Source organism: Thalassophryne amazonica, chromosome 1 (assembly GCF_902500255.1).
Source record: "Thalassophryne amazonica chromosome 1, fThaAma1.1, whole genome shotgun sequence".
Classification (NCBI taxonomy): Eukaryota; Metazoa; Chordata; class Actinopteri; order Batrachoidiformes; family Batrachoididae; genus Thalassophryne; species Thalassophryne amazonica.
The window spans coordinates 155,457,261-155,484,650 of NC_047103.1; the positions used below are offsets into that span (position 1 = coordinate 155,457,261).

General features: G+C 41.5%; 1 protein-coding gene and 2 non-coding genes across 3 annotated transcripts in view; 2 read left to right on the plus strand and 1 right to left on the minus strand.

The window, feature by feature from the left end:
* LOC117517337 (cilia- and flagella-associated protein 47-like) overlaps positions 1-27,390 on the plus strand; it is a 57,395-nt gene that overhangs the window by 15,300 nt on the left and 14,705 nt on the right. The window contains 26 exon segments of the mRNA XM_034178363.1: positions 2,191-2,348; positions 2,453-2,568; positions 3,748-3,886; positions 4,076-4,160; positions 4,244-4,404; positions 7,822-7,940; positions 8,621-8,850; positions 8,997-9,204; positions 9,597-9,654; positions 10,391-10,491; positions 10,494-10,582; positions 10,729-10,816; positions 11,370-11,586; positions 11,699-11,943; positions 12,575-12,705; positions 14,869-14,991; positions 15,060-15,191; positions 15,293-15,370; positions 16,272-16,419; positions 16,676-16,735; positions 19,453-19,484; positions 19,843-20,017; positions 21,750-21,975; positions 23,645-23,741; positions 25,911-26,038; positions 26,299-26,437. Coding sequence (XP_034034254.1) covers positions 2,191-2,348; positions 2,453-2,568; positions 3,748-3,886; positions 4,076-4,160; positions 4,244-4,404; positions 7,822-7,940; positions 8,621-8,850; positions 8,997-9,204; positions 9,597-9,654; positions 10,391-10,491; positions 10,494-10,582; positions 10,729-10,816; positions 11,370-11,586; positions 11,699-11,943; positions 12,575-12,705; positions 14,869-14,991; positions 15,060-15,191; positions 15,293-15,370; positions 16,272-16,419; positions 16,676-16,735; positions 19,453-19,484; positions 19,843-20,017; positions 21,750-21,975; positions 23,645-23,741; positions 25,911-26,038; positions 26,299-26,437 — 3,483 coding nt within the window.
* trnad-guc lies at positions 5,065-5,136 on the minus strand. The gene has a single exon. It is a non-coding gene; the product is annotated as a tRNA-Asp (tRNA).
* Positions 5,539-5,609, plus strand: trnag-gcc. The gene has a single exon. It is a non-coding gene; the product is annotated as a tRNA-Gly (tRNA).

The window sequence follows — 27,390 nt, forward strand, 5'->3', positions numbered from 1 at the left end:
CGGCACGCCAAGCGTCCTTAAAGCTGTAGTAACAGTCCTTATTCTCTGTGAAGCCTGTAAAATTTTCACTGAAAGCCAGATAAATTTTTCTAATGGTTTCCAGCTGCCAGTCTCTAACAGTTTCTGAAAAAATTCTGATGGAAAAAAAGCCCAAATTATTCCGCCATTTCCTGACAAAGAAAATCCGCCGAGGGGGTGGACCACTCCTCACTCAAAGCCTGCTCACAGGCGAATGACGCAACCGACAGGCGTGGAAAAACTCACGCATGCGCACGAGGGTTCAAGCTTGTCTGACGCAATCACACGTGATTCAAATCCATATCGTTTTTGAAAAAAATAATAAGGTCGGATACTTTTCTAATAGACCTCGTACTTCAGAATTATATAAACACACTCATGTCAAAATCCTCGTTTAAACCTGATGGTTGTAGTGCATCCAATGTATATATCCAAAAGAGTTCTTGTTGGCATAATTTCCTGTCAACGTCACCCCCTCTATGTAGGGTTACTTGTTCTATACCCCAGAATCTAAGGGAAGAAAGAGGGTGTGACCGATTATTAAAATGACAGGCAACAGGATATTTTTCATCTTTTCTCCTAATGGAGCTCTTATGTTCACTTATTCTTTGTTTCAAAGAGCAGGTGGTTTTACCAATGTAAATTTTATCACATGGACATGTTAACATATAGATAACATTTTTCGGTTGATTCTAACCACAGATCCAGCCCTGTCTGAACTTTTTCAGGACCCTCCTCTCTTTGTTCACAAAAGAGGACCAAACCTTCGTAATAAATTAATTAGAGCTAACATCGTACCCCCTCCAAAACAAACACTGTTAACTCCTATCAAAGAAGGGAATTATCCCTGTGGAAATTGTGCTCATTGTCATAATTCAGTGAAAACAAATACCTTTAAGCATCCTAGAACCGGTAAAAGTTTTGGAATCAGGGGAATAATCACAGGCAATACGAAAAATGTTATCTATATGTTAACATGTCCATGTGATAAAATTTACATTAGTAAAACCACCCGCTCTTTGAAACAAAGAATAAGTGGACATAAGAGCTCCATTAGGAGAAAAGATGAAAAATATCCTGTTGCCTGTCATTTTAATAATCTGTCATACCCTCTTTCTTCCCTTAGATTCCGGGGTATAGAACAAGTAACCCTACATAGAGGGGGTGACGTTGACAGGAAATTATGCCAACGAGAACTCTTTTGGATATATACATTGGATGCACTACAACCATCAGGTTTAAACGAGGATTTTGACATGAGTGTGTTTATATAATTCTGAAGTATTGATTTAATTTTGAACTGTTTGTGCTTTGTTTTAAGATGGCTGATGCTTGATGTGTACATTGCATGGACTTGTTCTTTTTCTTTTTTTTTTTTGTTTCGTCTTTCACTGCATTTCCCATGATGCTCTACTGACTCAGTGCTTCACCATTGATTACAGGTGCCACTAATTAATAGTATTAACTCCAGGCCTGTTTGTAACATGCACTCTGCCTGATGAAGGTCTTACAGACCGAAAGCTTGCAGCTTCAGTAAAGCTATTTTGAACAGACCTGAAGTGTGCAGATTTTTTTCTTTTTACTTGGAAGTTTCTACTGAATCTTGCACCTTTTCAACAGATGAGCGGTGACTCTTCACTAATTTCATAAAACCCAAAATAAATTAAAACTTGTTCACAAATAATTTTTTGTCTTTTTTTTTTTTTTTTTTGGTTTAGTCAAGTGGTTAGTGCACTTGGTTTCAGTGTGGAAGATTCCTGGTTTGAATCCCACCCCTGCCACATTTCTCCATGTAATGTGGAATTGCGTCAGGAAAGGCGTCCGGTGTAAAACTTGTGTCTATTCAACATGCAGATCCACCTTGGACTTGCTGTGGCGACCCTGAGTGCAAACAAGGGAGCAGCCGAAGGGACTTACTTTTGTTTAAAAAATGGATGTTGTATAATCGTTCTGTACCAGACAAAGGCCAAATCAAAGAAATAATTGAAAGCCCAATATTGCCAGTGTATGTAAACATCTGATCGTGCATGTAAACATCTGATCACAACTGTTTGTCAAGTATACAGTATACTGTATATCCTTGTCAGGCTTTCGAATGTTTGTGTATCTCTAATTCCTATTTGCTTTATGGATATCATGGATTTTGTTCATTATCTTTGATTGTTCCTGAAGTTGTTCAAGTTTACGTCATCCAGCCCAGCTGTGTCTTTGGCTCCCGGTCTTTCTGTGAAAGGCTTGGTTGAGTTCACACCAGACAGAAACGAAGATGTCAGTGACTGCCTTCTGCTTGATATCGAAGAGAGGGAGACCATAGAAATCCTGTTAAAAGCGTAAGTAGCCAACACATACTGATAGGACCCATTAGTTGTATGTTGTTCACACATGCCCATAAATATTTTGAGTTATTGCTTATTCTCACTCACTGGTCTACCAGGTTCTGTCGGACCTGTTCTTTCTCGATGGACCCAATGATTGACTTTGGCTGTGTTGCAACCAGCAGTCAGGTGATCTGGAAACATCACCCTGTGACCAATCATGGATCAGCACCAGGTAAACCAAGCATGTGTGTCTTGGTGTTGTCATATTGGATCTGATATGTTGCTCTTTTTATGATATATTGTTTTTATGATGTGGTGAAGAGATGCTGCTAAAACTAAGTTTCATTGTGTACACAATGACAATAAAGTTCTATTCTATACTATTCTATTCTGTTTAACCTGCTCATGAGAATATTGTATATGGCATTTGTTGTTTGCCATGTATTTTTTTTTCCCTTGTTCAACGGCAGTGTTGCTTGATGAAAATAGTATTTATGTATTAAGGAGGAAGTGATTTTTGTTTCAATAAATGTTTCTCTATAATGTTTTATAATAGAGATTTGGACTCAGAATGTTCCTGTAACTTGGAAGGACATTTGTGAATTGAGTTCTTGTTAGTACAGTTCTATCAATGTTGAGAGCATTTAGAAGGAGGGCCGTGCCAGTTCATTTTAACTGTTTAAGTGTCACTAAAGGTGGATTTTGCTTCTATCCTCATAATGGCTTTGAGGCCGTAATGGATTTGTGAGATGTGACAAGATACATTTAAATTCAAGAAAATCCTGAAAGATGCACTCCATGTAAAAATGTATTATTTTCCTATATGTCTACAATTTTTTTTTCCCATTATACATCAGAGGTGGTGCCTACCACTGTCAAGTCATTCTCATGTCTACTTGACATTACAAGCTCTATTGTATGACTTCTACTATATGCTTGGATCAAAATTGCATTATATACTTGTGTAAAGACACATTTATATATTTGCTTGAGTAATTAGCACCATTTGTTGCCAAGGTCACATTTGATGATCTTAGCCATCTTGACAAACTTTGCAGTCAGTTGTAAGGCAATTATTGTTAAACAGTCTGTAAAAGCAGCCGAATTAAATCTGAATATCTTTTGCAGTAAAATCCTGATTTTTTTAAATAATTTTCATAAATATTATTTTATAACATTTCTTTTTGTCTAAAATTAAAGCTGTCACACCTTATTTCATAAACTGCATTTCTTTACTAAATTCATTATCACTGACATGATGATTTTGGCATTAATCGACAGTGAAGTATTTCTGTGTTTGCTTTGTTAATTCATAAATAATCACTTCTGTTATTGGTATAAATATGTATTTCTATGTGTTATTAAGTAAGTTACTTTCATGCGCAGTTGTGTTTTTCTGTGTGGACTGGAGGGATGTTCCAGGTGCAGTACAGTGGAGATCCTGCAGTCACATTCTCGCCCTGTAGTGGAGTCATAGCGCCTGGCGCCACCCAGTGGCTGAAAGTTGACCTGCGCACAGACAGACCGAGGCAGATTCACGAGAAGGCTTTGTAAGAACTAATAGGAAGGCGGGATCTTTCATTCTTTTGTAAATTAATTTCAAGTAAAAAAAAAAAAATAATAATAATTTCAAGTACCTTAATGTTAACAAATCAGACAGCATGGGCCCTGTCACTGACAACAATCAGTCAATCAGAGGTATTACTTCTGATTATATGGTTTTGATTTCCTTGTTCCAGGGTGAAACTCCAGAATGGTTCCAGTGTAGCTCTCAGTGTCAAGGCTGAAATGGTGGACCAACACCTTGAAGTCTTTGACACCCAGGTAACTCCCTAGTCCAAGTATTTGTCTTATTTTGTCTCTCAGCTTTGTCCCACAAAATGTGATGATGTTCCAATGTGTGACAGGGAGTTCCACTATCCTGTGTATGGTTTGGACCGGTCTACTTTGGGACATCCCGTGTAGAGAATGTTGTTCTGAAGAACAGTTCACCTGAGGCCTGCGATTGGGTCTGCTTGCTGCAGGACACTGCTGCTGGGACTGAAGCAGTGAGTGATGCATACTCATCATGAGGAGGAGTGGTGTTGTTAGACATGTCAGAAAATAAGTGTAGAACATGTTTGATTACAAAGGTACTAAATTTGTGCTTCAGTAATGTTGACGATGGTGTAAAAGCAGCTCCACCAATCTGCTATATTCCTATTTTTAATGGCTGTTCTTTTCAATGGGAAGAAGTAAGTCCTATAGAGGACCTGATATCCATTGGTACCAGTGGCTATTTCAGTATCTGGTCCAAGAAGACAGCATGAAGGGAATGGTATTAGTGACATTTCAGAGAAACTATATATAAGTACATTTTTATCTGTTTGGTAATCATGAATTGAAAGTATCCTGAGATTTCTTGTATTTCTGCATTAATATCATTTATGCCATTTTTGGATAAAGTTCATTTTTGAGTATTTGTGGCTTATCTACTGGATCTTCTCTGGGTAGTGTCTTCTTCTGCCTATTTTTTGGTTTACCTATTTTATTTTATTTTTATTCTATTATAATTTATTTTATTCATTGTTTTGATTTTTACTACTGTTATGTATTGCATTTTGGTGAATAAAGATGCATTAATAGAATAATTATACGATAACCATTATCAAGTCAACGGTAATATATAACACAAATGGTGATTAAAATAATCCATATGCAATTAAAAAATCGGGTTAAAGAAATAACTCTCCCCGTCGGGGAATCGAACCCCGGTCTCCCGCGTGACAGGCGGGGATACTCACCACTATACTAACGAGGAGTTGTTGCAGCTTCTCGAAATGTATTTCTTTTATAGTTGATATAGGTTATGCGCATGAGCAGAAATGGATTCTTATTTTTCATTAATTTTCTGTTTTATATTGTAAAGGACATGTTATGTTGATGATATGTAAATTGCTACTCTTTGGAGAGCTCTGCGAGCGTCTCGTAGAGAGGGCTGGTCTGAATCTGCTTCTCATCACTACTCATCGTTTTGCTAGCGTTTTGATGTGGACTACTTTACGGAGCGAGGACTGTGTAGAAATACGAACAGAAACAATCTCAATCATAGCATTTTGGACCAATCCATTATTTTTCGGCCGACACGACAAATGAAATAGTAGCCACACTACGTGCCTAGAAACTCTTCTTAAGCCCCACCTCAAGAAACAAGAATGTAAACGCATTGGTGGTTCAGTGGTAGAATTCTCGCCTGCCACGCGGGAGGCCCGGGTTCGATTCCCGGCCAATGCAACGATTCTTTTTTTTATTTTTCCATAGGTACAGACGGTTGCCCAGTTCCGGATCACCTTTTTTAAAGTCCCGCTATACGGAGCCATAATGCAACTGAATGTCCTTTAATTGTGTATTGTTGTATTGGGTATTTGGATGTTATTTCGCTGAAAACGTCTGGGTGGTGTAGCGCTTCTACTTAAAGTGTGAAGCCACATTATGTGTGGCGCAAACATTTCCCAGAAACGGATCACTTTTGCCAGTTCCGGATCACGACACTCTGCGTCACTTTGGGTTCATTCCTGGCATCTGGCTGGAGCCCTTCTAATGCAGAATGATACACACTGTGCCCGAGAATATGTTTTGAACACAAAATGATATAAATTATACTTATTAAACGAGAATTCACTTTGTTTCGAAAAGCGACGTTATACGTTTTTACGAGCAAAAAATGAAGTGTGGAGGTGAGATTTCTCCCGAATTAAAAAGTAAAAGCCCCCACATTCATGTCCATTCGTGATGTCGAGATGACCCCCAAAGTCCACATGACTCACAACTACAGACACGAGGCTGCTGCTTCAGTGATCCACAACCGGCAAATTTTCGCGTCGGAGATAAATGTGCGCAGCAATTAAACAGCAAGACATAACACACTGACATTTTCTACCCAAGTAAGTAAGTACTTTACCACTCTAGAACCTAAAACACCGAACGGCTAACTCACCTTTGCTACGTTTTAGAGATCGTTACTTTAAAACTTGCAGGAATGAGTGAGTCAGAAAAAGCGCGCACACCACAGACACCGGGATGTTTTGATTCCTCTGCTGATCACAAGGACGGCTGGATCCGGTCGAGCTTGTGGTCGTTTGTAGACAAAACATCAATCTTTTCATTGGTACTGGTAGTATTAGCTTATTCGTGCTGATTACGAGAAACGGTGGCGCAAAAACTACAGCAGTGATCTGGAACTGGGCAAGTGACTGTACTTCCTTTTTGATCCTTACGTATTTCCATGCATAATAAAAAAATATTTCCCTTACAAGACTTAAAGGAATACAGTGTAATTTAAATATTACATCATATCTAATAGTAATAAAACATCCATCAATTTTCTTCCGCTTTATCCAGAGTCGGGTCGCGGGGGCAGCAGCTCAAGCAAAGCCGCCCAGACCTCCCGATCCACACACACCTCCCCCAGCTCCTCCGGGGGAACCCCAAGGCGTTCCCAAGCCAGCCGAGAGATGTAGTCCCTCCAGCATGTCCTGGGTCTTCCCCGGGGCCTCCTCCCAATGGGACGTGCCCGGAACACCTCTCCAGCGAGACGTCCAGGGGGCATCCAGAAAAGATGCCCGAGCCACCTCAACTGACTCCTTTCGACGTGGAGGAGCAGCGACTCGATTCCGAGCTCCTCCCGAGTGACCGAGCTCCTCACCCTATCTCTAAGGGAGCGCCCAGCCACCCTGCAGAGGAAACTCATCTCGGCTGCTTGTACTCGCGATCTCGTTCTTTCAATCATGAGCCAAATCTCATGACCATAGGGTGAGGATCGGAACGTAGATCGGTCGGTAAATCGAGAGCTTTGCCCCCTTACTCAGATCTGTCTTCACCACGACGGTCCGATACAGCGACCGCATCACTGCAGATGCTGCACCGATCCGTTTATCGATCTCACGCTCCATCCGTACCTCACTCGTGAACAAGAGCCCGAGATACTTAAACTCCTCCACTTGAGGCAAGGACACTCCACTGACTTGAAGAGGGCAAAGCACCTTTTTCCGGTCGAGAACCATGGCCTCGGATTTGGAGGTGCCGATTTTCATCCCAGACGCTTCACACTCGGCTGCAAATCGCCCCAGTGCACGCTGAAGGTCCTGATTTGACAAAGCCAACAGAACCACATTGACCACAAACAGCAGAGACGAGATTCTGTGGCTCCCAAACCAGACCCCCTCTACACCTTGGCTGCGCCTAGAAATTCTGTCCATAAAAATAATGAACAGAACCGGTGACAAAGGGCAGCGGCCGTGTGTAAAACTGGAGTTGTGTCAGGAAGGTCATCTGGCATAGAACATGTACCAGATCCCAATGCAGGTCTGTCCTGGATCCACTCCATTTGAACCCATTGGAGGAATCTCAGAAAAAACCTAGTGGGTTTAATTCCAGAGTGACTCTTCACATTGCTGCTAATAGTGATGAGGAACAGCAGTAACATAGGAAGTTTTCTCTTTTGAAGGTCACGAAAGCAGCAGACACATCAAAATGCAAAGGATAATTCGTCCAGCCGGCATGACTACTGTCTGTTCCTACTGTTTGAGTCATTGAGAAGCAAACATGGTTTCACTCACCAAAGAGGTATTAACAACACACTCCTGCTACATTGACTGCAAAACACTTCTATTATGGAACACACATTTGTTTCATTTTCTCATTATGGGGAACATGCCTCAGTGTGTCATTACTTCAAATGGTAACAGCGAAGTAGCCCGTCTATGATTGTCACTGAGTGCTGGTCCTCACAGTTGAACATTATTCATGGGGTCACCTTACAGTACATGGCATTGGGGGAACATGGATATCTTCATAGTAAGACACCAAAAATAATGTTTGAAAGGCAATTAGAGGTGACTTATTCTGAAAACCCTGTTCTTTGTTAACCTGATTGAGGTGTTTTATCAGATTAATCTCTTTGCATGAAGTGAGATGTGCTTATTCTTGTTTTATCAGATTAATCTCTTTGCATGAAGTGAGATGTGCTTATTCTGACTGGCATGCAACAGTGTCAGCCCCTTTCATACAGCGGGATATGGCTTCACCTTGACATGACCATCACGATTGCTCGATGACACCAGCAAGAATAATCACATATATCTTTTGAAAATTACACTATGTAGTGTTGGAAATCTTGAGGCAACCTCACTCCTGTTACTGGAGAACTATATTTATGTCCAAAGTAAATGTACCTAATTTAGTTACATCAAATATAGTGGTTAAAGATAAGATCTGATTACACATCCTTCTTTGTTTCTCCTCAGGTAACAGCAGTGTGGAACTGGCAGTGATGGGTTCTGGGCTTCCTGTGTCCCTGGTGCCCAGTCCATCACACAGCTTTGATTTCCACAGTTGTGTTATCGGCGAGCGTGTGGACATGCTGTGTGTTTTGCAGAACCTCTGCCCTCAACTTCCTGTCAACTTTCACTTCCGCAAGTTGGCACATTTTTCCACAGAGCCCTCTACTGGCAACATTGCCCCAGGCCAATGCCAGGTAACTATGGTGACTGAAAGATGTACTCAATACATGAATGAACATTACAATATAATTCTGTTGACCATTATACTGGATAATAACAACAACAACAACAACAAAAAACTATTTCCTCTGTGTACATGTCTGTTTCTGTGTTTAACCAGGACATAGTTTTATCTTTCAATGCACAACAGCAAGGAAGTTTCCAGGTGTGTCAAAAGTTGGATGTCTTAGGTCATGTTTGCCAGAGGGGCGACAATATGTCTGAAGAAGCAGCTGCACTCCAGCTTCGCACCTTCCACACCATCAATCTACAGCTATCTGCTGTCTGCCACAGTGAAACCAAAGACCCTGTCCCCAAGTTAAATCCAGGTGAACATTAACACAGTAGGACCTGATTTAAGTGTATAGTGCTGTGTAAGTAACCAGTGATCTAAGCTGACAACTGGATGTCTTTGGTACTAAGTGTCTTCGAAGAATCCTCAGGTCCCGCTGGAATGACTTTGTATTAAATGAATGGTTACTGAGAGAGACTAAGATGAGGAGTGTCACTTGTATTGTGAGGGAGGGTCAGCTACGACATTTTGGTCATGTGGCACATTTCTCTGTGCATGATCCGGCATGCACGCACCTCAGTGTTGAGGACCGCTGTGGCTGGAGAAGGCCAAGGGGACATCCACGTTTCAACTGGATGTGGCAGATAGATGGTTATTTTAGAGATGTGGGAACGGACTGGTTGTCTGCCTGGGTGGTTTGCCTCCCAGGACCCACATCGATTCCGTGGTGTGGCGGGTGTGGCAAAGGGAAGCACCAGCGCATACTGTCAGACTTGACTTGACTTGCTGTGTAAGTAACCACACCTTGGTTCCATTTATTTGTATGTGCATAAATATCTCTTAGTGGCAGGGTGGTGTATTTACTGGACTGATATGATGATTTGAAATTAACATGAAAAATGTGTAAATAACTCCATACTGTTTGTTTGGTTGGGTTTTCTTTTATAAGTAATAAGTAAATCAGAATAAATTACAATGTAGATTAACAGCAGTTACCAACGTGCTGCAATGAGTAATCATCAGATTATAAAGGTAACTGTACTGTGCATTGGCAAATTGGAAAATTGCATGTTGTTCACTTGGATGTTTTATTCTAATTATTCATTCATTCATTCATTTTCTACCGCTTAATCCAGTTATGGGTCGCGGGGGGCTGGAGCCTATCCCAGCAGTCGTAGGGCGTGAGGCGGGGTACACCCAGGACAGGACACCAGTCTGTTGCAGGGCCACAAACAGACAAACAAACACAGACCCACCCACACACACACCTATGGACAATTTAAAAAGTCCAATCCACCGCATGTCTTTGGATGTGGGAGGAAACCGGAGCACGCAAACACGGGGAGAACATGCAAACTCCACACAGAAAGGCCACGGGAATTGAACCCACGACCTTCTCACTGTGAGGCAACAGTGCTAACCACTAAGCCACCGTGCTGCCTTATTCTAATTAATTTAATGATTAATGATTTTATTTGACTTCTCTTATTGTGGGATTTTAGACAGGAAATAAAAGTGGAGGATGAGCTGGACATTGGAATAGTTCCTTCTCAAGGACTTGTTCCTCCTGCACTTAATATCAGTGACCTAAAATCCATAAGACTGAAGAGACAAAGCCGAGTCACTCCAACAGCTCTTCATTAGCATCCACCTGCACTCGTCATCTTCACAACATCACATCTGTCACTCGACAGGTCAACAGTCTTTAAATAAATAAATAAATAATTACATAAAAACTGTCAAGGATGTATAACACTTTTTACTCTTGGTTGTGTAAATTTTTGTGTGTGAAAACACACTGAAATTGAATGAAGTTTTTTGTATTTTCTAGGTGACAGAGGTTGTGAATGCAATTCCCTCTTCCAGCCAGGAGATGGCAGACTGCAATAGGAATCTGACCCCTCTGGAACTCTACCAAGTCATCATAAGTTGGTGTTCAAAAATACAGAAAGAAAAAAAAAAAGAAAAAAAAAAGCCCTTTTTAAAAACATTTCATATATTTTATAACAACCACAACCATACTCAAAGACAGAGAAAATAACAGGCATGTGAGCCAGATATGGTGTTAATTACATAGTCATGCTGGTCGCGTTCCAGGTTTATACCCTGCATCCAGAAAGTATTCACAGCAAATCACTTTTCCACATTTTTTTTAAGTTCATTAGCAGCTGCTGACACCTTGTCGGCAGCTGCTGAATGTAATTAATAAAGTTACTCATAATCTAATTTGGTTATTTTTAACATTTAGTACTCAGAAAAGTAACTATTAGTTACTTTGCTGATGAGTTACTTTGCTGATTGCTCAATCTTACGAGTAACCAAGTTACATTACTCGTTACCTTATTAGTTACATTACTTATTAGTTGCAAGTTTTCGGCAGATTCTAATAAAGTAATTGCATAATGCTGCTAATGAAGTAACTGCATAAAGCAACTGTATAAAGTAACTAAAAAAGTAACTTGTCAAAGTTACTTTCACAACACTTATTGTTTGTGGATTTTGGTGAGGTATGTGTGCAGTCGGTGTGTGTCCAGAAGCTGGAGCTGATTAATCGTCTGTCAGCGTACGTCCTGATCGAGCTGGAGATAGACTGCCCTGAGCTGCAGGGCTCCTCACCGCCCTCACACATCCTACCACCCTGCTCCCAGTCCACCCTACTGTTAACATTTCAAAGCAACAAGCTGGGACACTTCTACAGGTTGGTCAATAAAATTGCTCTAAAAGACTGGTTGTTAATATTGAGGTCCATTTATGCTGCATAAAAGTTGTACAAATGATTGTGAACATGTCTATAATTTTGCTCCTCCCAGACCTGTCCCCTACTCTGTGAACCAGCAGCACACTGGTCAAATACTGGTCCAGGCTCAGGTTGTGCCCATGGCACTGGAACTTTGCACCAACTTGCTGGTGCTCCGTCCCAACAAAACATTGCTTGCCCATTCAGGATACCGGAGCTCAGTTACTATTCGAAATAAGCGTAACCACCCAGCTGAATTCACATGGAGACCAGCAGTCACTGAGGGAAACATCCAGTTCTCTGTTCTACCTGTTGCAGGTGTTACATGCACAACATTTTATTTTTTGCAAATTTCTGTGATAACAACAAAGAGTAGTGAGCAAAATACTTACAGCAGAGTATGTTTTCATTCTTCATTGTTTTAATGAAGTTATAAACTTCATTAAAAACAACTGCACTTGGTTTCTCTCTAGCTATACTGCTGGGTACATGACAAGACAAAAACTCAATTACAGTAAATACTACCTGATTTTCTTTTAATTTACTGGAGGCCACCTAAAAGATATTATGTATTTTAAAGGGTGAAAAATGGTTGCATATTTTGCTTGTTTAAATTTACTCTTAAGTATTCATTTGATATTGGACTAAGCGGTTGAAGATGTGTGCATATTCATTTGATATTGAATGTCTTAAATACTTTAAATGTTTTGGGTACAATAAATGTGCACAAAGTTGTCAGAGGCTTTTGATTAAGCAGATTAACTATGGTAATTTATAATTAAAGATGTGATATCCAGGTAAAGATGCCAGATGAGGCTAAGTTAAGTCTTGGTTGAAACCCTGCACACAGGGACAAGTAAAAACAACAGAATCGAAGCAGATGAAATGCATTCTGTTTTGACTCATGACAATGTTCAAAGTTTTACAACAAATCATCTCTCCTGCTCAGGTACAGTGGAGGCATACTGTGAACTGGACTGTGAGGTGGTGTGGTACCCCTCTTTCTCCTTCACTTCAGAAGGAGACTTTGACCTCTGTGTCCATGAGGGGAACACGCAGCGTCTTCACTGTATTGCAAAGGTCTGTTTCTAGGTTTGGAAAACTGGTCTTTCAGATGTATTGTTGCTTTAGTTCACAGGTGTTAAACTGATTCCAAAAAGGACCAAGAGGGCGCAGCCAGGTTGTCTTTGTAACCACACACACACACACACACACACACACACACACACACACACACACACACACACACACACACACACACACACACACACACACACACACACACACACACACACACAACCAGATGGCATGTCTTTGCGGACACAGTGACATTCAAACACCAGATCACTTGTACTTGAAACCAAGACTCTACCAGGACAAAGGGGAATTCCCCACCAACCAAGCCAGTTGTCAGGAACTGTGAGGACATGGCACGACTGGCAGGTGGACACAAATGCAGACTCACCACTCAGAGGTGGGATTTAGAAAAAGGTTTATTCACAAACAGGCTCAGGTCGATACACAGGGTGACAAGCAGGCAGGCGGCGGTACAGACAGTTGTGAGGCGGCGGCGTGATCAGTAACAAGCAAAGTTCCAGCACGGGCAAACAGGTGTATCAGAGGATGCAAAAATGGAGTCAAAAAACAAGCAGCGTTCAGGCACAGAGAAGCAGGTTAACTGGCTCAGACAAAAACGTGGTCAAGGACAAGCAGAGGTCGAGAACGGCAAAAACATAGACTAAGGCAGGATACAGGTGGCTTGGAACGAGGCAGAATGCACAACAAACTAGCAGTGAGTAGTGGAGAACAAGGGGTTTAAAAGCAGGATAATCAGGGCGTGATGAGATACATGTTATATGGCTGGGGGGGCCTGGCTGCCGGTTTGTTTCTGTTTTTTGGTTTTCCTCCCAGGTGGCGTGCGTTTGGGACTGAGTGGCTGTGTTGCTGAGGCTGTCAGGACCTCACCCTGATCACCTGCGACTCGTCAGGACTCACAGCTGTGGTGCATCTGGATGGATTGGAACATGTTGGCATTTAAGACTGGAGTGCACAGTGTGTATTTGCCAGAGACTCGACCTTGTGACCAGACGGGTGAGATCGTCGTCCTGGGAGCCATCTCATCAGCAGCGGATGCTGAGAACGTCCAGGTTTGATGCACAGTCTGTGAAAGAGGAGGGGGTGAGGTCTCACGCTCGTCAGCACACTTCCTGAGACTCGGTTGTTGCGGCCACCTGGGGGGTGTCGGCGGGGTCCTTGGGTCCGAAACAGCTTCTGGCTCCGGACCGTTAGCGCTGCTGGGAGCGCACCACGCCAGGCCGCACCTTTTTGTTATTATATTATCACTGTTATGTATTAAATTCAGTTAGCCTTTGTACCGTGCTCTGCTTATTTCATACTGGGTCCTTCAAACGCTGGTCGGTTCTCCGGGCTGCGTCCGACACATAACAATACAGGTGCAGGAAAGAAGGGGTGGCTCAGTGAGACGAGTGGAGTGACAGGTGGGCATGTCAGACAAAAGCAGCAAAAAGAGGAATGTGACAGTGACAGAACAAATGTTAAACAATTAGGAAATAATGATACCTAGAATCCAAAGGTGAGAAACAGAATAAACAAAATGAAAAGGAAGAAACAGAACAACAGAAAATTAAAGGCTTGATCTAAACTAGATGAGAACTCAACATGTGGCCAGAGTGTACAGAAAAACCTGAGGGACTAATGTGCTTAAGACAGAGTGACTAAATAACCAGAAAGTAAAGGATGAAGACTAAACTAGAACAGAACTCAATAAGTGGCTGAAGTGTAACAGATCATAAAACCAAGACCAAAGTGGAAGAAACAGAAAATAAACACTTAGAATCAGACAGAAGGACAAAGAGAGGGAAACAGATGGAGACTGGGGGACAAAAGAAGATTCTGGGCAGGTCCAGGGCTAAAACATGACACCAGTAGGCACCTTAAGGCGACAGGTTTGTTTTTCTTAGGCAAAACAGATTACTGCCAGACTGTAAATGCAGTATAATTTATATTTCACAATTATAACTGGGTGCAGAGGGACTTTTGAGATGCAGGTTACACTACTTCATGCAGACAATATCAAGCAGCACAGAGCACATCCACTCTTTTAATGACAGTTTGAAAAATGCTGTATCTATACAGACATGAACACAACATAAATAAAATTGTCTCGGTTGAGACAATTTTATATTAGCATTTAATGTTTTTAACATATTTTTTTCCTGACAGGTTAAACCCACTAGTGTTCACTTAGCAGAGGAAAGATTGATATTTGGATCTGTGCCTGTCAGTATGCCTTCTGTCAGGACTGCAATCTTACAGAACACAGGACAGAACCACTCTTACTATCAGGTACTTGTATGAATTTTGAGGAAATGGATCATTTCACAAGAAAGCAAAATAACTAGTGACTTTGGAAGGTTCTTGACGTGTGCCCAATGCCTGGCATGACGGTAAGTTCACCTACAGGCGTGGTGCCCTGTGGTGGACAGGCTGAACTCCAAATCCACTTCAGCCCGGACTCTGCCATCAAGTTTGACACCAAAATTGAGGCGAGAGAGAAAGTTAGAGAGAAAGATTAATTAAATATTGTGATGATTTCTGTTTGTTTAGAGTTGAGTGGAATTAATCCACTTTATGTGTTTAATGGCAGATTGCTCTGAAGAACATGAAGTCCATTGAGCTTCGAGTGGGCGGATCTGTGGAGCCTCTGAATCTACACATTAATGCTGTGAGTTTCTACACATATAGGTACATGGGCAAAGAATGTGTAAATTATTTTGTTTTCTTCATCAGGTGTCAGCAGAAATGGTAACTAATCATATATCAAGTTGTAAACTTCATTAAATATATAATGATATATTTCATTCTTTGTGGGTGTGTTTGCTGGTATGTGATAACATATAGTACAGATGCAGATACCAGTCAATAATTAAATGTCAAGCTCTGAATGAATGTGCTTCTTCTTCTCTTGATTGCTCCCATAAGAGGATGGTCACCCACCAGATCATCTCTCTCCATTTCACCCGATCCTCTGCCTCTTCCTTAGTCACAACTGCTACACAGTAAATTTTGCAGAGTAAAATTTACTCTGCTGGGATAATATTTGGTCCCAGTCCAAATAGAGTTAAATATACTCTATCACAGTGCAAAATCAGCTCTATCACAGTGTAAAATCAACTCTTATTGGAGTAGAAACACTTAATTTGACAAGACGGTAAAGCTGATTTCACTCTATGATAGAGTGTATTTTACTCTATTTAGACCAAATGTTATCACCACAGAGTACATTTTACTCAGCAAAATTTACTGTGTACCTGCATCTCCTCATTCACCAGATCCATAAACATCCTGTCTGGCCCCACCCCCCTCCTTCTCCTCCTCCCTGGTGACTCCATCCTCAGCATCCTTTTCCTGATATACCCCACATTACTCCTCTGCACATTCCCAAACCATTTCAATGTTGCTTCTCTGACTTTGTCTCTAAACTGTCCTACCTGCATTGTCCTTTGGATATGTTTTTGTTCGTTAATTTTTCTGTTATCGTCATCAAATGCCATTTCAGCTTAACTTTACTTATTTAGTCATGTTTAATCTCACCTGTTCTTGTCATTGTCCTATCACTTTTATAGTCCCACTTCCACTTCTCTGGGGTACATGTTGGTTCTCGGCGAGCGATACCGTTCTCTTTGACAAACCGAGCATCAGCAGCAGCCCAACTGACCTTTGATCTTTCACAGTATCCAGACTTTGCACTTCAGCATCCACAGGCCTCAGCAGGTATGTACACACACACACACGCACGCGCACATGCTTCATACTGGCAAAAATATGCCCTCATCAGACACAAAAAAATATTGTTCAGTTTTTAGTGTCAGAGTAATTAATATTGCATTATTTTGTCACACGTTGTTGTAGAGAGCCAGAACTGGAAAAACACTTTATTTAATTTTAAGACTTTATGACTAAAGTAACCAATATCACCGCTTACTGAATGGGTTTATGCTTTTGTTGCTGACTGTTTGTATATTTTAAGAAACAGAGCAGCAGATACAGGGAGTGGCTCTTGTGGAGGTCCAGGGTCACCACATCCCAGGTGAGAGTTTGACCAAAAATTTGTTGAAATTGATTATAAAAGATACCTATTATGCATGTTGAATATAGACAAGTAGATATGGGGTATATAAGAAACATCCTGTCTGTCAGTCTCTATGTTGTAAGAGCAACTCTTCCAAAATCCACAGGTGGATTTCAGTGAAGCTTTCCACAGTTGTAGCACACCATGTGCATGAATGAAATAGAATTCTGGTCTGATGTCTTCAGTGGGACATAATTGGACTTTTGTGTTTAATAGATACATTATATACAGTGCATCCAGAAACTCTTCACAGCGCTTCACTTTTTACACATGAAAAATTACAGCATTATTCAGCACCATTGCCAGCAATTACAGCCTCAAGTCTTCTTGAATATAATGCCACAAGCTTGGCACACCTTTGGGCAGCTTTGCTCATTCCTCTTTGCAGCACCTCTCAAGCTCCATGAGGTTGAATGTCAGTGCACACCCATTTTCAAATCTCTCCAGAGATGTTCAATCAGATTCAGGTCTGGGCTCTGGCTGGGCCACTCAAGGACATTCGCATGTCCTGAAGTCACTTCTTTGATATCTTGGCTGTGTGCTTAGGGTCATTGTCCTGCTGAAAGATGAACTGACACCCCAGTCTGAGGTCAAGAGCGCTCTGGAGCAGGTTTTCATCCAGGATGTCTCTGTACATTGCTGCATTCATCTTTCCCTCAATCCTGACTAGTCTCCCAGTTCCTACTGCTGAAAAACAAACCCCACAACATGATGCTGTCACCACCATGCTTCACTGTAGGGATGGTGCCTGGGGATGATTCACCATATGGCCTAAACGTCATACCTGACACTTGCTCATGATGCAAGTGATACACCTCATCTGTGTCTCCAAGCATGATACAGTGTAGAAGCCAGAACACATTCCATACGAATTCATTGGAAAGAAGTCACAGAATCTGTTGCCACTTTTCACAGCACTCAGAGTATCTGTGCATAAGCTAGTATTTCATCTTAAGCTACAAATCATTTACAATACCACGAAAAAACATATATGTACTAGAACTATACAAGGTTTCCCACATACTAAATACTTGAAGCTATATAATCTCTTTGGTAAAATAAATACATAAAACACATTCACAATATGTGTTGTTTGAAGAAACTGAGAAAGGATTATAGAGAACACTGAGAATATCAAAGAAGTTAGAATTTCAGTCCAAAATATTCAGTAATTCATCAGCATTTCATTTTATTAGCAATGTCAACACTAAGTGCTCTTTTGTTTTGTGAGGCTCCTGAATGCAATTTACCAGCTGGTTAGAATAAAAAAAAAAATTATGTTGTTCAACTTCAGTCTGTCCAAACCTTGCAAAATGCCTGCGCTCATCTCATCTCTTCGCATGTCTGGTTTTTACTCAAGGAAATGTGATTTTGCAGGTGGCTAGTTATGAGTTTGAGCTACCACTGTCAGTCAGCGGTGTGAGATGTGGCATACCTTTTCCATCCCCGAGTCTCACCTCCGCCTCTTGCTCACTGCCATCTAAAAGCAGGAACCTCATCATCAGACCGTTTCCCAAGTCTGTTAATCTGGTCACTGGTCTACGACACATACACGCTACAGGTGCGGCCACTGGCATGTAAAGTTGATGTGGTGTTGTGTGTGTGTGTCTCCAGTCACAGCTATCTTCTCTTAGACTTGAAATTTTTGTCAATTTGTTATTAAAAATGTTGATACATTTGATACTTTGTCTAAGTTTGTGTGAAAGGTGTTTTAAATTTTTTTTATTTATTTATTTTTAGTGCTGTTTGCCCCACTTGAGATGTCCCCATCTAGCCTGCAGTTCCATGTGGAACCTTTTGTTGTGTGTTGGGGGGGTGTGGCTGGACATTTTGGTGTTCTTTTCTTTTCTTTGCTCTCCAGGTGGTATGAAAACTGATTTGTCTGTGGAGAAGGTGCTGGCTGAAGAGTCCTTCACCCTCATCAATGTTATGTGCAGCACCTGTGGATGGTGCTCACGTGCAACCTTAAAGACTTTCAGCTGAAGCAGATAATTAGATGGCATTCTGCATTTAAGCCATGTGTGATTCAAGCAGCATTGCCGGGAACTCGACCTTGTGATGTTCGTTTGTGAGACGCTGAGGACCGCGCCTGGGTTTGACACATCGTGCCTGTGAAGGAAGAAGGGTGAGGGACACATGCTGTCAGCACACATCAGAGGTGATTAATTGTTTGACTACTTGTTGATAGTAACTTGGTATTTTGTTACGCAGTATATTTGAATTGTGATGAGAATTGTGCAGCTCGCTTCTCACTGCTGTGGTGTGCGGACAACTGATCCTCCACCTGTTGTGAGAAGCTGCTCATTTACATAAAGCTTAAATACAGACCTGAATGTGTTGCTGATAGTGTGTGCCTTTTGAAGGATATTGCTTGTAACTGCTGACTTACCTCACCTCTTCTATCCTTCGCAGAGAGTCGGTTTGTCGTGTCCACCTGGGGGGTGTTTGGCGGTAAAAGTGAGTCCAGAAGCGCCGGGCTTCGATCCTTTTAGGCGCTGGAGAGCGTGCCAGCCTTCACTCCACCAGACTGATGCATCTTTTGTTCATTCACTTTGTTATGCACCAGAGGGTGGAAAGAATAAATTGTTTTGTTATTGGAACCGCTTTCTGGTTATTTTAGCGCTGGGTTCCGTCAGACGCAGGTCCGCTCCTCAACCCGCGTCGACACATAACACCTTTGGTATCACTGTCTGATGTTTACTCTGAGGTATCAGAGAGTACAGTATATCTTTTAGAGTTTTATTTTTTCTTTTGTCTCCCCCAAGTTCTCCTATTTTCTTTCCTTATTTTCTTCCTTTTTCCAAAACTTTCCATCACCTTTCTTACCTGCTTCTTTCTACAGCTTTCCTCCTTTTTTATTTTAAGGTGCATTAATCAATGCAATAATCACAGTTTCACAAACTGTTACTTTGTTTTGCAGACATTTCTACTGTATTTTTGCAATTGCCCACCAAACTGTTTCCTTTCCAATCTTCAGCAAAGCTGTTTTCTGAATGCAAGTAATTATTATTTTTTGTTCAGTTTGTCTTGTGCTCCAGTGTATTTTTCTCCCCTCTGAATTCCAGATGGTTGAGCTGAAATCGGTGTGTGAAGAGAGTGTGGGTTGGTGGTTTGATTGCGATCCACAAGGATGTGACACTGAAGGAAATTTACTCACTGTGTTCCCATCATCTGGGGTTCTGGCACCTGGTCAGTGTGTTTGTTTGGCTGTCAGCATCAGGACTCAGGCTTGTAGTACAGGTGAGAGGTGACTGGAGAAGCACAGAGGTACAGTATAATACTTCATCTTTCTTTGGTTTCCTGTCTAACATAGTCACACCATCACCTTTTGTATAATTTGATCACTTTGTCCCAAACTGTCACAGCCATCAAACATTATTCAAGTGATTTGTCTTCAAGCCAGATGTAACACACACACACAAATGCACGCACATATAAATGCAAGGATAAAATCAGGATGGTGTCAATTTCAACTTTGTGGTCGATTACATTTCATGGAACAAAAAGTTAAGGTACTGCGATAGACTGACGTCCTGTTCAGGCTGTACCCTGCCTCTCCCCTGTGACTGCTGTGATAGGCTCCAGTCCCACCATGACCCTTGTTTGGAGTCAGTGGGTGTAGAAAATGAATGAATGAAAATTTAAAGTAATGTTATAATGTTGAGTTCTCACACATCATACACTGTTGAGTTATTGATTTTTTTCTAATCTTTAGCAATCCACCAGGTCAGGTCAGGTTAGACCTGGGAGCATGTGCTGATGTGTAGGCCATCAAAGTGGAGTGTCAGCAGGGAGCTTGTTCATGCTGTAAGCACAAGAACGAGTCCCTCATTGACATTGGACTTGTATGGACTCAGCGGAGATAAGGATGTATTTATAAGTCATTTTAAAAGGTTTCTTTACATTCGCTGCGGTAAATTTGTACATGTGTACCTCTGTAGGGACCCTTTCCATTACACTAGATACTTGTATTGACCTTTTTCCCATTATCAATGATAACAAGAAGCAATTGTTCAATAGCAAGGACTTGGGCTCAAGGACTGTATAGGTTCTAGCTCTGGTATTGATATCCGCCGCCGGGGTGTCGGTAAGGAACACAAACAGGATGCTGGAATAACTCTAGGCTCCTTTAATCATTGTCATACAGCAGCTCACTAACTTTGCACTGTCAGTGTAAATGTGGTCTATAAAAAGGGAAATAAAATACAATTAGAAGTGCACTCTATTAAGTGCTGTTACAGTGGCTTATATCTACAGCTACAACATTCACATAGGAGAACTGAATTAAACTACTGTTAACACTTATCCAAAGACTATACGGCTAGCACTGCACTGGTACTAGCATTAGCATGTAGCTCCTACTGCTAAATGGTCTCAAATACAACAGAACTAAGAACAAATATTATGAAACCCAAACTACACACTGCTCATACAGTGACAAACACATATCAATTATTCATGCAGGTCTCATGATATTAAACTTACATTTGTCAGCTACGCACATAATTTGAGCTGTCAATGTGGCTGCCCATGCCCCGGCCACATGTCGAACTAATTACAGTGTTGTGCAAGACTGAGCTAAAGACCGCACTTACCAGTACTCGCCACTAGAGGTCTCACTACACCTTGCTATAACTAGATTCTCTCACTCAATGAACTTACTGCCTTTCCAACATTACTGATGTTTTTAGCTTTCCTGTACATTTACAGTGTTTGGCTGTTTAGCCCATGACGGTTTTAGCATTTAGCATTCTGGCTGAATAGTAGACTGATTGTCATTGTTTTTGTCCCAAATGAAATGTTGAAACTAATCAGATCTAAAAACAGCCCAGGTTGAAAAATCCCAGAGTTCCCCTTTAAGATGTTTAACATTTCAGTGAAAGCATAACGGGGGTCTAGCATACAGCAGCTGTCAGCATTATTAAGTGCAAGCTCTGCTTTCAATGGGATTTGCTTTTTTTTTTTTTCTTAGTGTCTGCCAGAGTGACCAAACTGTCACTCCCACTTTACCTGGGCAACAAAGAACAGCAGCAAATAGGAGCAGAGGAAGGACATGAGCCATATCGAGAGCTGTCAGTTTCTGTCACCGTTCTGCGCCCAAGTATCACCTTCCACCCTCCTGATCTCATCCTCACACCAGTACCTCTGGTGACTGAAACAACAGCCACAGTGACCTTACTCGCTGTGGGATATCCTGGGTTTGTTTGCATGTATATTTATGTGTCTGCATCTGTAGCTTTGAAGCCCATTTACAGATCACTTCATCAAAGTTACATTTTATGAGTGTCTTGCTTCTGATTATTACATCTGCCAAGAACGTAATAAAATCATTGGCGTTTATTACCTCTGCCAAGGAGGTTATGTTTTCGGTCGCGTTTGTTTGTTTGTCTGTCTGTCTGTCAGCAGGATAGCTCAAAAAGATTTTAATGGATTTTGATGAAATTTTGTGGAGTGGTTGGAAATGACAAGAGGAACAAGTGATTAAATTGTAGTGGTGATCTGGATCACGATCCGGATCCCGATGCTAACGCGTTAGCATGTCTATGGCATTTTCGATGTTAAAAGTTAGCATTAAGCAGTTGCAGCTGTCATCACGTTCGGGTGCATTTGTTTTCAAATTGTAATATTTCTTAAATTTATTTTTGTTTATATATTAATAATCTAATGATTATTATATACAATTTTAGAGAAAGAGACAAAAAGAAATAGATCACTGTGCCAAGGAGGGAATCTCTTTAGGGTCAGTGACCCTATGGCCTTGTTTAGAGAAGTGTTTCATAAATGTTAAAAAAATTCATATATTTGCAGTTTAGTTGAATAATAAATTAAATTTTGTGTCTTATTTGTTTTTGTCTATAAGCACATGCAATATCAGTGCTCAGATGACAGTAGCTTCTGGGAAAGGTGCAAGTTGCAATAAACTGTGATGCCAAGCGCTAAGGATACATGCTATCCAGTCACAGCAGATGAAACTTTTTTTACTACTGAGCAAACATCATTGTTAGACTTTTTTAGGTTCAGTGATTCCACGGTGTGTAGATATTATGGCGTCAATGACCCCATGGCCTTGGCGGAGGTTTGCACTCTCTGAGTGCTTCTAGTTTATTTATTTATTCATTTATTTGTCTGTCTGACTGTTAGCAGGATTACGTCAAAACTACTGCACAGATTTTGATAAAAATTTTCACCACAGAGAGCTATTAGGCCATGGAAGAACCCATTAAAATTTAGATGTGATCTGGAGCCGGATCCAGATTCTGGATCAAGTTTCACTTTACATAGGCTTTGAAAAATTACTGTTTATTAGGCCATGGAAGAACCCATTAAATTTCACTTTACACAGGTTTTGACCGATTATGTCAAAACTCTTCACGGAGTCTCACCAAATTTGCACCACAGATAAATATTAGGGCATGGAAGACTCCACTGAATTTTGGAGGTGATTCGGATTCTGGATCAAGATTTCCCTTTATATAGGTTTTGAAGGATTACTCCAAAACTACTTCACGGATTCTCACCAAATTTGCACCACAGATAGATATTAGGGCATGAAAGACTCCAATGCATTTTGGAGGGGATCCTGATCCTGATTGGCGGATGTCAGAAATCTCTGATTGCGCACGTTTATGTTGTGCCATACAGGCAATCGTATTGCAAGCAAGAGACAGTTTAACGCACAGAAAACACTCAGGCAGGTTTGCATTGTCATTGTATGAGATAACACACAATGCAAGGTGACACAGTGCTGTTTGGATTTTATTGGACAACAATACCAATATTTTGGTGTAGTTCAGGTAGTCTCAACTGTGCCGACACATAGAGGACACCTTTTAACTTTATGACTTTTTCTGTCTCTACCTTTTGCAGTGGAACCACAGTATCAGCAGAAGTGGATCTAAAGGATGGGTCAAAGGCAGAGCTTGTATCTGTCATCTTTCTGCAAGGCAACACCATCCCGGCACAGGTACAGTATTTATTGAGGTCACTTCCTATTAAAGGAATTAAATGCAGTGGAGTTTCAGTTTCAGTTTAATGCCATTTGCAGTAGAAAAACCACATTGGAATTAAAAAATTACAAGCAGATCTCAGTGCACATCAAACACACAAACACAAGCCATTCATTCAACATGTACAGCATGATTAAAACCCCCAAGCCACATAAAAATCTCAAAAGAAGGTATTCAAAGTCAATAAATAGTAGTTTAAAAATATCAAAAACTTAAGTGCCCGTGCAGATCCAAAGTGCTTTACTATAGTGCATTGTTTAAAATTTTCACAGCCTGTGGGAAAACATTCCTGCTATGGTGGGATGTTGTGCTTTTAATGGCACAATACCTTCTGCCAGAGGGAAGCAGGTCAAAAAGATGAGGATTGCTCCTCATCTACAAAATGACTGTAAAGCTGTTGTCTTTTGGTCAGAATACTCTCTGGAAGAATGTGTCTGTGTTTGTTTACAAGAGGCAGTCAGGTCTGGAACTTCGCCTTTATTTCACCACCACAGTGGAGCTGAAATGAAACAAGCAGATGTGCTTGTAGTGGAGACTGTCAGCTTCCAATCAGGGGCTTTAACAAAAATATTGCTGCCTCCATTTTCAGAGACCCTAAGCAAAGCTCTCAGTGTCATGGTAGCATTTTTTTTAAACCTCCATTTGAACCCACCAGAGGGATCTGAGAATAGCTCAGTTTCACGCAATGGGTACACAGTAAAATCACCAGTGTTAAATTAACACTGGCAGTGAACATATGGTCCCACTCTTGACCAGAGTAGGACCATATGTACACTGGCATTGTCAATTTAACACTCTCAGGGTTAGTTTTACACTGGTGATATTACTGTGTAGATAACAAAATTGTACTACAACCCCAATTCCAAAGAAGTTGGGATGTTGTGTAAAGTGTAAAATGTAAATAAAAACAGAATAGAATGATTCGCAAATCTTCTTCAACCTATATTCAATTGAATACACCACAAAGACAAGATAATTAATGTTCAAACTGATAAACTTTATTGTTTTTGTGCAAATATTTGCTCATTTTGAAATGAATGCCTGCAACACATTTCAAAAAAGCTGGGACAGTGGTATGTTTACCACTGTGTTACATCACCTTTCCTTCTAACAACACTCAATACGCATTTGGGAACTGAGGACACTAATTTTTGAAGCTTTGTAGGTGGAATTCTTTCCCATTCTTGCTTGATGTACTTGATGTACAACTTCAGTTGTTCAACAGTCCGGGGTCTCCGTTGTCGTATTTTGCGCTTCATAATGCACCACACATTTTCAATGGGCGACAGGTCTGGACTGCAGGCAGGCCAGTCTAGTACCCGCACTCTTTTACTACGAAGCCACACTGTTGTAACACGTGCAGAATGTGGCTTGGTATTGTCTTGCTGAAATAAGCAGGGATGTCCCTGAAAAAGACGTTGCTTGGATGGCAGCATGTGTTGCTCCAAAACCTGGATATACCTTTCAGCATTGAAAGGTACACTCTCTCCAAAGTAATGGAGAGTGTGGTACAGCAGCGAAGAAAACAGTGCAGGCAGGATGGAGCGGGTGGAGAAAGGTGGCAGGAGTGATTTGTGACTGAAAATCTGCAAGAGTGAAGGGGAAAGTTTATAAGACAGTAGTGAGACCAGCTATGTTGAAAGGCTTAGAGACGATGGCACTAACAAAAAGACTGTAGACAGAGATGGAGGTGGCAGAGCTGAATATATTATGATTTTCTTTGGGAGTGATGAAAATGGACAGGGTTAGGAATGAACATATCAGAGACAGCACGGGTAGGATGGCTTGGAGACAAAGTCAGAGAGGCAAGATTGAGATGGTTTGGAAATGTGCAGAGGTGGGAACCAGGGTATATAGGGAGAAGGATGTTGAGGATGGAGCCACTAGGCAGGATGAGAAGAGGGAGGCCAAAGAGGAGGTTTATGGATGTGCTGAGGGAGGACATGCAGGTGGTTGGTGTGACAGAGGAAGATGCAGAGGACAGGGTGAGATGGTTTGATCTGGTGTGACGACCCCTAACAGGAGCAGCCGAAAGAAGATAACACAAACAATCATTCATATACTTGTACAGAACTGCTTGTATTTTCTGTAAAGCTGCCCCACTTTGCCCTTTTATCTAACTTTAGAAACACTCAGCAGGCTTCCAGGACCAGGAAACCAATGAGACCTCTTTAATGTGCAGTGTGACCTTCTCCTCTGCTGTACCTCTGTCCATGTGCACATACATCACCTTCACTGACCACCTTCACAACAGGTAACCTGTTATTCTAGATCAGGCTCTACCTTTCTGTCCCTTTATTCCCTTGATCATCACATGTCATGACATCAGCTCCACAGGAAAGTGGAACAGTCTATCTTCCATAGTCCCCAATTGTTTCTAGAAACAAAAGTTCATCTTGCAAGCAAACCTCATGATGTTCTTTATTGTATGTTTCAAATAGTTGGTAACATGAGTTCAAAGTTTAATTAATTTGCTTTTTTTTTTCTAATTCTAATCTGCTTTTCTCTCTCCAGGTTCCAGATGAAGGTGTATGCTGTAGCTGACAACTGTTTGCTAACAGTCTGGCCATTCATGGCCCTCCTCCACTCCCACCAACAAATAGTTCTTCACACTGGTACTGCATTGCTAACATACAAAGAACACATCTACCTGGTACTCAAATGAATACCACTAGATTAGGTTTACGATGGCTTTATTTAGACAACAGTGTAACAAGAAATGAACTGTTATTCAGCAATAACTTGAACTAACTGGGGTTTGATATCCAACACTTCCAAAAATATTTTTTCTCTCAATACAGTAAGTTTTCTGTTGGGAAGGTGTCGTAGCACGGACCCACCACAGGGGGCGCAAATGAACGGACAATGAATAAGCCAAAAGGTAACAATTTAATGTTGTGACAACACACAACGTAACACACAGAATTTGTAAAGTCAATTAACGCCAGGTGACGTGTGGGCAGGCTCGAAGATAGGAGACCCCGACGAGAGAGAGGCCGCGTCCCACACGGCTTCCACCACCAACGGTCTGAAGAACACCGGAGCCGCCAAGTCCCCAGTCCCCAGGTGACCTCTGTCTTCGGCTGTCGACCCTGGTACTGCTGGCAAAAAGCAGAGACAAGATGAATGAGTGTAAGTCCTTACACTCAGTGGTCCACAGTCTGTACACAGTCAGGAGGGGAACCTCCACCTCCAATCACACACTCGTGCAGCTCTTGTCTAACCACTTATCTGTTCAGAGAGTGAGGCGCAGTCGTCGTCGTCACGCCACACGCCGAAGTCTCGGATAAGGCAACGTCCACAAGAATAAGGCTGCAAATGAGATCTGGCTTAGTACACACAAAGTGTCAGTTAGCAGAGAAAATACCTCTCGGTAGTCGATTTCTCGGCGGGGAGGTGGAGTTGCAGTCCGGCTTAAGTAATGGTGTAGATGAGTGACAGCTGGTGTGATGAGTGACAGCTGTCACTTCCTCTGGGTCTGGCGCCCTCTCGTGCTTGGAGCCCGCACTCCAAGCAGGGCGCCCTCTGATGGTAGTGGGCCAGCAGTACCTCCTCTTCAGCGGCCCACACAACAGGACCCCCCCCTCAACGGGCGCCTCCTGGCGC